General features: G+C 54.2%; 5 protein-coding genes across 5 annotated transcripts; 3 read left to right on the top strand and 2 right to left on the bottom strand.

Moving 5' to 3' along the window:
- Positions 1–613: 613 nt before the first annotated feature.
- CDEST_11341 (Putative cytochrome P450) lies at positions 614–2424 on the top strand (the record flags this gene model as incomplete). The annotated part of the gene is made up of 5 exons (XM_062927497.1): positions 614–976; positions 1037–1127; positions 1197–1265; positions 1335–1934; positions 1991–2424. The coding sequence occupies 5 exons, from the start codon at positions 614–616 to the stop codon at positions 2422–2424; spliced, it is 1557 nt and encodes a 518-aa protein (XP_062783548.1).
- A 1997-nt stretch (positions 2425–4421) lies between these two features.
- CDEST_11340 (Putative extracellular membrane protein, CFEM) lies at positions 4422–6719 on the top strand (the record flags this gene model as incomplete). Its single annotated transcript, XM_062927496.1, has 5 exons — positions 4422–4553; positions 4627–4774; positions 4845–5029; positions 5134–5681; positions 5743–6719. The coding sequence occupies 5 exons, from the start codon at positions 4422–4424 to the stop codon at positions 6428–6430; spliced, it is 1701 nt and encodes a 566-aa protein (XP_062783547.1). The 3' UTR covers positions 6431–6719.
- A 1-nt stretch (position 6720) lies between these two features.
- Positions 6721–8404, bottom strand: CDEST_11339 (Putative chloramphenicol acetyltransferase-like domain superfamily). The gene has a single exon (XM_062927495.1). It carries the CDS (start codon positions 8290–8292, stop codon positions 6760–6762), a length of 1533 nt encoding a protein of 510 aa, XP_062783546.1. The 5' UTR covers positions 8293–8404; the 3' UTR covers positions 6721–6759.
- A 273-nt stretch (positions 8405–8677) lies between these two features.
- Positions 8678–9151, top strand: CDEST_11338 (uncharacterized protein; the record flags this gene model as incomplete). The annotated part of the gene is made up of 1 exon (XM_062927494.1): positions 8678–9151. The coding sequence occupies one exon, from the start codon at positions 8678–8680 to the stop codon at positions 9149–9151; it is 474 nt and encodes a 157-aa protein (XP_062783545.1).
- A 552-nt stretch (positions 9152–9703) lies between these two features.
- CDEST_11337 (Putative amino acid permease) lies at positions 9704–12288 on the bottom strand. Its single transcript, XM_062927493.1, has 6 exons — positions 11637–12288; positions 11517–11572; positions 11287–11463; positions 11024–11216; positions 10151–10965; positions 9704–10088 (listed from the first exon to the last, which is right to left on the bottom strand). The coding sequence occupies exons 1-6, from the start codon at positions 11881–11883 to the stop codon at positions 9831–9833; spliced, it is 1746 nt and encodes a 581-aa protein (XP_062783544.1). The 5' UTR covers positions 11884–12288; the 3' UTR covers positions 9704–9830.
- Between the last annotated feature and the right edge of the window lie 1125 nt (positions 12289–13413).

The following is a 13413-nucleotide window of genomic DNA, read 5'->3' as shown; positions in this document are numbered from 1 at the left end:
GAATACGAGTGCCGACATACCACAATCAACGTAAAGCTAGCCTCAACACCTGCCTCACGGATGTGAATTCCTACCGAAAAGTGCGCATCGCGCGGAGTGGAATCAATCTTTGGTAGGTTCAATTGCGGGTGTGCCCGATACACTCCCCTGTGAGCGGGCTGTATCACGGTCCGTAAACCTACCTGCTGAGTTGGTAAGAAGCTTAGCCCTACAACCAGGGCGGCGGAACGTGGTAGCCTGATGGAGTTGGTTTATGATGATCAAAGCTTCCCAGCGTAGGGAAGTCGGACTCGGGCGGGATTGGCAAAGTCCGGTTTGTACGAAGCTTAGCCCTACAACCAGCGCGGCGCAACCTCGTAACCTGACGGAGTTGGTTTATGATGATCAAAGCTACCCAGCGTAGTGAAGTCCGACTCGGGCGGGATTGGCGAAGTCCGTCATGACGAAAACGAAGATCAGAGATGGGATATATGACGGGACCTTCGTCCGGTTTGAAGGAAGAAGACAGATGAACTCGTGTGTCAGCTCAGTATCAATACACATCAGAAAAAGATTTAGTCTGCTGGCCGGCAGTACAACCACCGAACAGAGCACTAACAACACCATCTGCGCCATGGCTTCTTATGCGCCCCTCGACCCGGATTTCAGCCCTTACACTATCCCTTCGCCTGCAGAAAAGCCGATTCCTTACCTCATTACAGCGTTCTTGTTCATAGCCTTGGTCTATGCCGTCGGTGACCGTGGCTCAAAGCTCCCGGAAGTCAACCCCTTGAGAGCCTTTGAGTTCACCAACCGACGCCGCATGAACGAGTTCGTCCAGCACAGCAGGGACATAATGTTCAAAGGCAAAGCCACCTTTGCAGGTAGCTTGTACAAGATGTATTCGGAGTGGGGAGAGGTCGTGGTCTTGCCGCCGCAATTCATCCACGAACTCCGAAGCGAGCCTGCGCTCGACTTTCGGGAGCCTGCCACGGATGTGAGTAGGATTGTAAGATAGAGCACATCGATTTTTTGAATTAACAATGAAGCTCCACAGGACTCACACGGCTACATCCCTGGGTTTGATCCCTTCAATGGCAACCCTGCACTCGCGAATGTCGTCACCAAGTACTTGACTAAGGCTCTCAGTAAGTAGTCTCCCGCCCTTGACAAAGAGAAACTTATCCCCACAATCAATGCTAATTGTGCTTCGACAGCCAAACTTACGAAGCCTCTGTCCGAGGAGGCGACTCTCGTTATCCGTCACGTTCTGACCGACTCGACTGGTATGTTACAGCTCCGGTTCTACCTTCAACATGCTACCGAAGATGGACTGACTCCAGAACTCTACAAAGACTGGCACCAGATAGTTCCCCATAAAGACATCATACGAATTGTCTCCCGTCTCTCCTCCAGAGTGTTTATGGGCGAGGAGCTCTGCCGAGACGAAGAATGGGTCCGTGTATCGGGAGACTACACCGCTGCCGCTTTCTCCGTTATGAACGAGCTGAACCAGTGGCCACGACGGGTACGTCCCGTCGTTCACTGGTTTCTCCCTTCCTGCCGGCGCGTCCGCAGTCTCCTCGCCGAGTGCCACAAGTCACTGAAGCCGCACCTCGAGCAGCGGAACGCCCGTAAGATGGCGGCTGTGGCACGCGGGGAAACCAAGGCCGTTTTTGACGACTCCATCGAGTGGTTCGACCAGGAATCCAAGACCAAGCACAATCCAGCCACTGATCAAATTTCGCTGTCGCTGGTTGCGATCCACACGACGAGTGATTTGCTGCAGCAGACTATGCTTGACCTGGCCAGCCATCCAGAGCTGTTCCAGCCGCTACGAGAAGAACTCATTCGCGTCCTGAGTGCCGAGGGGCTCAAAAAGACGGCTCTCTATAGCTTGAAACTTATGGACAGCGTGATCAAGGAGTCGCAGCGGATGAAACCAGTGCTACTTTGTAAGTTGCTGCTGCTGACAGCATTTCCTAATTTTGCTGACTTTTTTGAACAACAGCCACCTGGCGCCGCCTTGCAAAGAAGGATATCGAGTTGTCTAACGGCTTCGTCCTGCGCAGAGGCCAAAAGGTCATCGCTACCAACACCCACATGTGGGACGCCGAGTTCTACGAGAACCCGCTCACCTACGACGGCTACCGCTTCCTGAACATGCGCAGCACCGACGAGGAGAAGCACGCCCATCTGGTCAGCACCAGCGCGAAGCATCCCGGATTCGGCCATGGTGCGCACGCGTGCCCCGGTCGCTTCTTCGCGGCGAACGAGGTCAAGATCGCGCTTGCTCATCTTCTCTTGAAGTACGAATGGAAGCTCCCTGAGGGTTCTAGCTTCAAGCCTATACCTTATGGGATGTCGTTCCTGCCGGATCCCACTGCGGCGTTGTTGATTCGTCGGAGAAAGGAAGAGCTTGACTTGGAATCGTTGGATTGTTAAGTTCCTAACCCGAAATACAATTGCGTTTATCGCACTCGCTTTGTTGGCGGAAGCGGCTGTCGTGTGGATGACGCACTTGATGTTTCCCAGCTCGTTCGTTTCCTAGTCACATGTTCGCATCAAAGATGGATAGATAGCTTACTTGAACATCACACACAGTTCATATGGTGACTTTCCAACTCCCAATAACTGTATTCACTTGCAACCACGCTTCAGGCTTTGAGGTCAGCGCACAATATTCTTAGAATGGATACTCTAATACACTCGTTTCCTTAGTTGTCGACGTCGCTGTAGACGCCCTCGGTTCCCAGTCTCTTCTCGTGTTTTGTCGACGGGGATCGATACAAGTGTTGTCAGTAATTACGACAGACCCCTCGACATCAAGCGCAATACATCGTATGGCCCGTAAGAGCAAATTAGCTGCCGCCATGGCTTAGTGGCAGCTACAGTACGGTTTCCTTGGCATAGGCACACAAGTGCCGATGGCTGCTGTTGTGATCATCTGATGTCACAATGCAGGCACTGTAAGGATAGCTCACGGGGAGACTACATCGTATCAATCACCCATCTCATACTAGGTATGGTACCAAGAAGACCTTGTGTAGGACTGCGACATATCTAGGTCGCGTCCCCTGCACAAATGGTATGTACAGCCCCCCCCCCCCCCCCCCCCCCCGCTTCCCCTGTGTGGGTATCAAGCGGGCTGATCAATGACAAAGCGTTGTGCATGCCTGGCGCCGCATTATCCCCGGAGTTGGACTTGTTTCCGGCCGGCAAGGGCAGAATTTACGAGCTTAAAGCTGGGGACCTGGCAAGACAAAAGGAACTCCGGAAATTAATTGAGCCTCAAAGGTAGAGACAAACGTATGATCGCGAAAGCAGAGACTTTGCGATGCGTTCGGCATTGTTCGGCTGTTGATGGGTGGCTCACTTGGGGGTTGCCTCAAAGCCGCGTTCTGGACAGACTGCAGCCACTGAACACAATGTCACATCCAATTTACAGGGCCCCGATAGGTGCTTCATACGCCAACGGGCTTGAAACTTTTGGCAGTTTCCCAAATGACATAGATCCTCCGAGTCCCGAGGCACTTGGCTAGCACGTCAGTCGGGGAAATTCCTCCGAATAGAGAAGGCGCCCGTTTCTTACAGCCACCACAGGTTCGAAATACCACGCTACCAAGCTACTCTAGGAAGTTACTACTACTGCTAAGGATTCTCCCGATTATCCCGTAGGCACACGAAACGCGGGCTGCTAGCCCTGTTCCGACGGGGGACTCCGGACCGCGATAGCGATCCCATCGTTGGATTGCCGATGCTTTTCGGCGAATGAAATGCCCGCGAGTGTGGGGGAGGACGAAATATCCCATATTCTTTATCAGGGGGAGGATGAAACACCTTGCGGGTTCAACTTTTCAGCTTTTGAGATGGAATAGACATTGTTCGCCTCAGCCTTACCTCTAGAGTGGCTTTCTTATTCTGCCAAAAGGCTGGTTTACACGTGTACAGATCAAACGGCTGGGGAAAGCAATTTTTAAAGCCGGGGTCAGCGGTGCCAAGGAGAGAGTGGTCGGCTCGTCTCAAACCATTCATTTGTCATGTGGCGAACTGTCCAATCCTACATGCAGATAAGGTGGGCGTGGCCTCGTCAAAACTTCCGATTTCTGCCAGGTAGCTCTCGCCAATGTTGAGAGAGATGCAGGAACCGCATTAGTACCCGTCATCCGAGACCCGGCCGTATTGGTCGACGATCTGGCCCCCCCCCAAAGTAATGATATACTCCGAGAGTTTCGCCATCTGTCTACAGACAGGTACTGGGAGGCTCTCAACTCTTGGAACAGACCGCTTCACTGCGTTTATACCATTCGAAGACCAGACTGTTTCGGGACGAACTGCCCAGTTTGGACGATATTATAAGGAAACCCCTGACCCCTCAGCAGAACTCCAATTGCAAAGCGAACGTGCACTCTTTCTTGTGAGTGCACAAGAGCGTCGACGAGATGCTCCCCAGGCTCTTCCACGCGCTCGTTCCGGCGGCCATCGTCGCAGTCGGACGGGTGACGGCCATTGAACCAGGTCCTCCGCTGGGACTGGATGTCACCGCCGTTCTCTTGGCGATGCCCACATGCGCTGTAAGTTTCTGGTCATGATCAGCCGTCCCATGAAAGTAGGAGAAACGACTGACACAAGCGACCTGGTCGACAGGCGCCGACAGTTGCTACCGAACTGGCTGCTGCGAACTGTTCGCTGACAGACATCAATCTTTTTGCGGATTGTTTGTGCACAAACATCACCCTACAGTCCAGGATGTCGACGAGCGTCCAGACGTCCTGCAAGTTCGATGATCAACTTAGTGAGCACCCGATCCCCTTAACCACTTTTCCTATCTCGGCTGAGGGGGACACGTGCTGATACTGTCTTAGAGGCTGTCGAACTCGAGACGGCATTGTGCGCCACGTATCCGAAGGAGAGCCGCGTCAACGAGATCAAGACAGCGTCTATCGTGGGCCTTGCTTTGACTCTGCCAATTGTACTGGGGCGATGCGTTTGCCGGTACCAAATGACCAACAACCTATGGTGGGATGATTGGATGACCATAATCGCCACGGTAGGTCGATCGTGACCCTTTTGACTTCGTCGAGAGTCCCCCTTTCGGGGGTCGTCGAGGATATGCATACGTGTCGGGGTGAATGCTGACGGCGAATGTGTTAGACATTTTTTACCGGCCTTGCGAGCATCGAACTCGCGAGTGCGTTCATGGGATTCGGACTGCACTTCTGGCAGGTTGATCCTGGAAACGAACCAGCCTTGCTGCAGGTATGGTCATCTCCGCCTGTGCAAGCACAAAACTATGATGTTGCGAATCTTAACACCGTCCGCTGTCAGATGTTCTATGTGGCCCAGATATTCTACATCCTCGTCCAGGTGTTCGCCAAGGTGGCCATCGTGATGCTCTACCTTCGGGTGTTCACCACGCCGTGGTTCAAGTGGGCATGCTGGGCCTTTGTCGCCTTCATGTTTGGCCACGGCGCCATCTTTGCTCTTTTAATCGTGTTCCAGTGTATTCCCGTCGCCGCAGTCTGGGACAGGGTCCTTTCGGGTAGATGCTTGAACGTTAACGCCGTGGGATGGGCGGGGGCTGTCCTGTCGATCGTTGAGGACATTGTGCTAATGATTTTGCCCATTCCGGAACTCGCGAAACTTCAAGTTACCGGAAGAAAGCGGACCGGTGTTGGCATCATGTTTTCCATTGCCTCGTTGTAAGTCTTCTCGCATTTTTTCCCCGGCCAGGAGTCCGGACATCCAGCTAAAGATCCAAAGCGCCACCGTCACGAGTATGATACGACTGAAGTATCTCGTGCAATTCAGCAATACATATGACACTACCTGTAAGCCTTGTAGACTCTGTCTCGCATCCCAAGTATCCGACGCCACTGACACAAAAAAAGGGGACAATGTGGACATTGTGGTTTGGTCCATAATCGAGGAAATGTGCGCCATCATCTGCGGAAGTCTGCCGCCTCTGCGCCCCTGGTTCGCCCCGTTCATCCCAAGCATACGCGTCACATGGAAATCTACCAAGTTTAGCAAGAACAACTCCAGGAGTACCTCAAACACCGCCAGGAACTCCACGCTGCGCAGCGCTTCGAAAGGTACGCCTGGCCAAAAGGGCAGGTCAGCACATCTGGATTATGACCAAGACTCAAAAGTCCTTTCGTATCCCTTGTCGTCACTGTCTCAGTTTCACCAGTCGCCTGGGAAAGCAGGAGGGTATCCGCGCGTTGCGTCGTCCCGAGATATCGAGACTGCAAGCTTTCCGGATGACGCAGCCGAGAAGTCAAGCACTGGTAACAGCAGTGGTAGCGAAACCAATCTAGTCATCCAGGGTAATAATGACGTCTCCGTCACATTTGATGTCGAGGTGATCAGGGTGTCCCGCAGCGAGCTACCTGGTGGCGATTTGGGGCGAACAGTGTCGGTTATCAGTGCCGGACATCAGCCACGCTAATGGGGAGGTGGATAACAAGCACATTCGCCGACTTTGTCGAGCCTTTTCTGCCAACCTGTCTCATTTTTCGCCTCCAATGTGTCCTCTCTCGTGCTGCAAGAAAAACAAATGTGCATTGACGGTCGTACTTTGACAAAGTGGACCACAGCCCCAAGTGAGCTTGATAACCAGCTGGCTTCCTGGATAAATCATGAATACAAATATTCTGGCCGATGATCTGTAGGGTGTACTCCCGTCCACTTCAACGTGTATGATGGAAGATGCATCTTTCTTTGGATGAACCCTGAATGAGGCTGTCACATTACATTCGCCCATCATCAAATCGCTGATTACGCACAACGCAGCTCAAAGCCATGAAAAACCACGTCCTCACAGCGCTTCAGAAAATCCGAAACGTTGGCCTCCGTGTGCCAAGCATCATTGTACGCGGCACTCAAACACAACTCGTCCCTGAACGTACCTAAAAAGAGCCCAAGACCGTTTCCGAGCTCTTCGCCGGTGACCCACGGATCATAGGCCTCGATGGCACCCGTCTTGGGGGCAATGATGCTGTCGACACGGCCCATGCTGGAGATGGAGACAGACGGATGGGCTTTTGGCGGAGGCACTGGCAAAGGCCGAGGCGATGTAGGCACGTCCGGGACACCGGCAGCCCAAATGGTAGGGGCGAGGGCGTAGTGCTCCTTGTCGTTCCGGACGCCGTGGTAAAAGTCTTTCATGAGATTGACTACGCGGAGAAACTCTTCGGCGCGGATTTGGTCGTCGCTGGAGCTTGTAGGATCCATATCGACTACCAAACTCTGGCCTGGAAGCGAATGGTAGAGGGCGGCGGGATGTTGGTAAGAATTGTACGGAGCTTGGCAGCTTGCGCGCTCGTTCCGGAGGATGTAGTTGACGTAACGTACGGGTCTGGCTTCGGATCCTTGTTCTTGGATGTCTCGGAGAACGAGTGCAATAGCTGCGTGAAAAGCGTGCGTGACGGTGGTTCCAGCTGTCTTGCAGGCGACGGTGAGGCGAGCAGTTTGTTCTTTGGTGAGAGTGTGGGCAACGCGTTGGTGTCGGGCCGGAAGGTTCGCACCGCGGCGGTAGGGCATGTCGAGGATTTTCACGTGCGGAGCACCCATGGCGGCGGACTTTTGAGCGGCCATGTCCGCCAAACGCTTTTCTTGCTCGTCTGTGAGCGTCGGTGGTACATTGGCGGCAACGCGGTAGGGCGGACTGAGGTTCGCGGCCTCGGAACCATCGAGGTTAGGAGGTTTGAAATCATCGCCTTTGGAGAAGGCCTTGGAGGTGTGACTGATGAGATTGTTCAGGAGAATCAAGGTCCCGACGCCGTCGATGATGTCGTGGGGTGAGCGAAAGACGAGGTCGCGACGGATGAAGCCTTCTTTGGAGGACGATGGGCTGAGGACAAACAGAGTCGGTAGTTTCGGGGCCGGAGGCTGGTTATTGGCCCATGCCTGACCCGTTTGTCGAGAAGAGGCAGAAGACACATACACAAGTGTCTCCTCAAGCCATTTCTGCTGGTCGGTAGGGTCGCGAATTTGGCGGTACGTCTTGGTCCATTTGCCAGTAGCAAGGTCTTGTGTAACCTGTGAGGCAATAGCCGGGTGATCGTAGCGTAAAGCTAGCCAAGCAGACTTCAGGGCCTTGTCAACCAATTCTGCGGTCTCAGAGGTGTCCCCTGCGTTGCCAGTATCAAAGCTCAATGAGACGTGGCCCGTGATCGCGAAGAACATAAGGCCACTACCTTCGTAAAGCGTCGCGAGGGCTGAGTAGAACTGCTCAACCTCGTCAGCAGTGCGCTGCCATACCCCTGAAGTCGTCTCACGCCAAATGAGTTCGGGGTATGTATGAGCCATATCGGGAGACGAGAATCGAAGAATGGCGGATATGTTGGTCAGAGATGAAGAGCAAGACGAGCATGAACAAGAGCGGGACCTTCAAAGGGAAGTGGTCAGCTTCCCTCCCATCCCTTAAATAGGCGGCTTTAACCTCCGCCGCAAGAACGACTCACAAGCAAGAGCTTAAAAGTGATCAGCTTGAGATTTCTATGCGGCTTGTGGTGCCGAGTGCCGAAGTCATGGGGCGTGGTGACGGTGTTGAAGCTGGATCCTAGGAGAAGGAGGTGACAAGCGGGCATACCCCGGCTGACGGGAGCAACCCCATTGGTTAATATTTGCCCGAGGATCAGCCAACTCGGACCTGGCGTCCTGTTAGGAGACGTGGCTAACTAAGCAGCGCTGCATGATCCGAGGTTTCCCCGGGCGACATTGTAACCTCAGCATCAAATCCAGATCAGCTGTTTGTCTCTATTTTGCCGAACGAAGAGGAAAACCAGCTTACCCGCAACTGAGATCTCTCGCTAAATTTGGGGAATTCGACGTGCCGCCTGGACGGAGGACTCACTGTTTGGACTTGCTTCCAGGTCTCCTGTCGCAGCATTTTGATCGACTGCCACCACATTTCCAAATTCCATTCTCGCCGCGTTTGATCAATATCTCAGAAATGCAACCTGTGAGTCGCCGCCGCCGCCTTGTCACAGCTTGCAGAAGCCCAGCGTCGGCGTCATGTCCAAGGCCTCTTGGCCATCCCGTCTACCCCCTAACCCCACTCAATCCCTCAACCGCATGTCCAAGTCTGCCGAGCATGTCTATCCACCCCCCTCTTTTCCCCAACCCGAGCCCTCGGAAACTTCGGGTCTTGGTCCAAAGATTCTAGAATCTTTCTTCCGGCCTTTTCATGTGGCGAATCGCCCTGGTCCCAGCAAAGGAAAGAAAACGCTTGGTTCCGGCCGTGATAGATTGACGCCCTTCGTCGTTCTTTGCCCACCGGTACCTGCCAAGGGACGACTTCGAAGCCTCGTCCCGAACATTTTCCGTACAAAGGAAGCCGACGGATTCGGAACGGCATGTCCACGTTGCCAGATTCCTATTCTGAGACTATCGATCGACTTTGGCTCATAGCCGGGCGCCCCAGAGGGTAAACTTGGCTATGCAGCTCACTATGAAGTGCTTTAAGTACTTCGCAGGAGATCATACAGACAGGGGTTATTTTGCTGTAGTAGGCCGAGAAATTGAGAGCCCTCTCTAGACGCTCTCACATAAGGGACACAACCCAGACGAACGATCGGGTTCAATAGACATATTCACACAGTAAGACATGCCGGGTCGATTGGCTTGCAATGTATATGGTGTTTGTATTACAAGACGGCGCACGTGAGACTCTGTAAGCATTCCCAGCGGACCTTTGGCAACATATTATGGTATCTAAAATCACTGCCACAAGAAATTCCAACAGCTTTCTCTCCAGGCCGGGCGGCTAAGACTGCCAACGCAAAGGCTTGAAGTCACTAGCCCCACGTTCTACAGGTGACGATTGCACTCTAAGTTGACCGTATCTAGAAGAACCGGTTGTACAACCGCTTCCAGGTGGGCCAGGTGGCGATCTCGGCCTTGTAGCGGTTGATCTCGTCCCAGTCCAGCTCGCGGCGGCCGGTGTCAACGTCCATCTGGTGGGTGCGAAGCCAGCCTTCGCGCTTCCAGAAGTATCCAATGACCCAGAAGACCAGGATGACTGGTACAGTGAGGTATGCCTCGAAGAAACCAGCGGCATCATTCAACTCGTCTTGTCCCGCAGGGGCGATGGCGACGAACAACTATGAGGTTTGTTAGCTGGTGTTGCACATGCGGCGATGACTTTCATCGAAGGTGGACCTACCTGAGCAATCAAGACGAGGATGCAAAGAATCAGCCCAACCCAGGAACCGGCGACACCAAAAGCAGCCTGGAATGGAATCTCGTCGACGGTGTGGCCGTGATAGGCCCAGGCCTTGCGGAATCGAATGTGAGCCAAGCAGATAGATCCCCATGTGAACAGCGCAGCGATTGCTGACATGGCAAGCAGCCAGTCAAAGACAGTCGAGCCGTCGGCGCTCAAGTTCATGTAACCAAGAGCACCGCAGAGGAGGTGGACAACAACGGATGGAAGTGGGCGACCGGACTTGTCGACGTAGGCGAAAATCTTGGGGGCGTAACCCTGCTCTGCAAGCGCAGTCAGAGTACGAGAACCTCCGTAAACGCAGGAAACTCCGAGCGACAGTACGGAAACCAGGATGATGCAGTTCATGAAGTGGTTGTAACCGATCAGACCAGCATACTCTGCGGTCAAGACGAAAGGCGACACGCCATCAGCGTACGGGTTGTCGGAACCCAAGATTCTCTCGTCGTTGGAGCTGATGAGCAAGCCGACAAAGAAGAGGCCGAGGATGTAGAACAGGGTAATACGCCAGAAAACCTGCTTAATAGCACCAGGCAGGGACTTAAGAGGGTTGCTGGATTCGGCAGCAGCCAAGCCGACGAGCTCAGTGCCGGCAAAGGAGAAAGCAGCAGTGACAAAGACTGCACAAAACCCCTTGAAACCGTTCTTGAACGCGCCGGGGTCGTGCCAGTAACGGGCTCCCCAGTATTCATCGTAGCGACCGCCGGCGGGACCACCGCCACAAACGAGGACAAGGGCGACAATCATGAAAATGACTGGAAGGGTGGATGGTCAGTATGTTGAAAGGAAACAGCAGTGGCCATGTCGGCTTACCGATGGCTGAGAGCTTCAGGAGCGAAGACCAGAACTCTTCCTCAGCATAACCCAAGGTTCCAAAGATGTTAATGAAGATGATGGCAACCCAGAAGACGGTGATCCAGACGGCAAGACTGATGTCTCTGGCGCCCTCCCAGTAGTTGATTGTAAGACCACAAACTGTAAGTTCGAGCGGTAGAACGATGGCCCACTACAAGCTATTAGTACTTCGAGGTCCAAGAGACAATTGTCAGGCTGGCAATAGAGCAGCAATAACATACCTGGAAAACGTAGTTCCAGCCCATGGCAAAGCCCCAAGAGGGATCGATGAAGCGGGTCGAGTAGACGTAGAAACCACCAGAGACAGGGTACATGACAGCGAGTTCACCAAGAGCATAGACGACATTGAACATCATTATGCCGATGATGGAGAAGTCGACAAGAATTGAACCGGGACCCTGGGTCATGTCAGCCAGTGAAAAGCGTGGATGCGGCTGGGAAGGCTACTTACGCCCGTGGCGAGGGCGCCTCCAGAACCGACGAAGAAACCGGCACCAATGGAGCCACCTGGAGACCAACATGTTAGTACTATTTCCTCATCGGATCAGTGGAAGGTAGCAGGAGGGCATACCGATGGCAATCATGTGCAAGTGGCGGCTCTTCATGGTGCGATCAAGCTGGGTATCCGTGATTCTCCCGTGCTCGCGGCGCTTGAAGGACTCCATGTTGAGACCGTTGCGGGTGTAGAAGTTTTCATCACGTCCACTGGTACCGCCGCCAACTACGTGTTCGGTTCCGGCGCCATGGCGGGAGTCGGTGTTGATCTGAGTCGTCTCGGGTGTCGAGACCCCGTCGTGGACATCCTTTTCGGTGCCCATCTTATGTTGCGTTGGCGCGGAGCGCGTGCGGTCTGTGTTGACACGTTTGAGGGCTGGGTTTTCGTGCTCCTGCAGGTGAAAGTTTGAACCAAGCCGATGTCGACCAAAGTATGAATCGGGGGATCACAAGTCCCGGGGGCGCAAAAGTGCAAGTAAGGGAAGCAAGCGGGCCTGTGAAGGTTGACAGGTGAGGCACGAGGAAAGAAGAGAGTCGATCGGAGTCGAGAGAGGGGGACGCGGTGGGATTAAAAGGGCGAGACGGGCAAAAGGGTGGGAGACGCGGATGGCACCTCATCTTCGCGGTTCACGCAAGCTTAGACATGGTACACCTTGCCTCTGCATCCCATTCGGCATCATCCTGTCGCGCCGAGAAACTACTTTCGACCATGGCTATCAGCGGCGAAGGCATGCGGGCGACGCGGATGCAAGTTGACGACGGCCACCAGCGAGTGGGAGGTCTCCAAAGGGTTCATGGACGTGCCCATGCGAGTAAGGTTGGTGTCTGCCAAGCGGCAAAGGATGGCCAAGTCTTGGGGAAGTGGAGTGAAGCAGACGGGACGGTGGACAAGAACAGAAGGTGCGTTTGGAAGTTCCAGGGAAGCTTGAAGTCGACTCGTCGAGAGAGGGTACTGGTCCATCGATTAGAGTCTTGGACCGTGGGAGTGGGAGAGGCGATGAGGGAGCTTGCGTGGGGCCCTTCAGGGCGAAGAAGATGGTGATGGTAAGACATGGGATCGGTTGTGGGCGTGAGAGGAGGTGTGGGTGTTGGCACGGGCGAGGGCGTGGACGAGAAACGAGGGACGAGGACGTCGAGATGCCCTGGCCGGGAAGCCAAGTGGAAGAAGATAGGGAGAAAGGCGAAGGGACGGGGCTAGAGATGGATGGGAAAAGTATCCAAGAGTATCGATGTTGTAGCTTCGGGTCGCCATTATCAGCGGAGCCCGCCCGGGCTGATGCATGGAAGCTCGTTCCACGCCTTCTAGGGGCAGCGGCGACGGCGGCGGCGGGAAGTGTACTATCGTCCGTCAGTTGTCACCATCGCCTGTGTACGGGTGGTGAGATACCACATAGTACCTCCCTAGTTGTGCATGTGTGTGTCGATCTTGGCGGGGAGGAGGAAGCGGGGCCACTGATGGAAGGTACCTAGGTCGGGAGGCCGGTGCAGGTCACGCGAGGGGGAAGGGGGTAGGAACGGGCAGGAGAGGAACAGGAAGAGTGAAGGGAGACGGTGCCGTACACGAAAAACAACTACCATCTGTCGCCAGGTGGTGCGATGCGGCGTGTGCTATTAAGGTGTGATTAGGCTGCATCTCGCCTTTGTATCCCACGTTCTTCCTCTCCATCTCGGCCAACGACGTCCTTCGCCGTTACACGATTGTTCATCTCGGCCGCATTACCTCGCCGCTCCTTCCCCCCTCATCCCCTATCATCACTCATTATCGTCTGCGCCTCTCGCATACGATACTCTCCCGCCAACTCCCGTCTGACAAGTGCGTCGCTCGCCAAGCAACTACCGCAACTCGCAGTGAA

The sequence above is a fragment of the Colletotrichum destructivum genome, chromosome 7, assembly GCF_034447905.1.
Source record: "Colletotrichum destructivum chromosome 7, complete sequence".
NCBI classification, from domain to species: Eukaryota; Fungi; Ascomycota; class Sordariomycetes; order Glomerellales; family Glomerellaceae; genus Colletotrichum; species Colletotrichum destructivum.
The sequence above is the reverse complement of the archived record's forward strand: the minus strand, read 5'-3'. Positions and strand labels throughout refer to the sequence as shown.

Excerpts from the sequence above, each read along its gene's own strand:
- CDEST_11337 (XM_062927493.1), bottom strand. The coding sequence starts at position 11,883 with ATGGGCACCGAAAAGGATGTCCACGACGGGGTCTCGACACCCGAGACG. Across the intron at positions 11,464-11,516 it reads GAGGCGCCCTCGCCACGGGC|GGTCCCGGTTCAATTCTTGT; the intron begins GTAAGTAGCCTT and ends GACATGACCCAG. Across the intron at positions 10,089-10,150 it reads TCCTCGTCTTGATTGCTCAG|TTGTTCGTCGCCATCGCCCC; the intron begins GTAGGTCCACCT and ends CAAACCTCATAG.
- CDEST_11339 (XM_062927495.1), bottom strand. The coding sequence starts at position 8,292 with ATGGCTCATACATACCCCGAACTCATTTGGCGTGAGACGACTTCAGGG.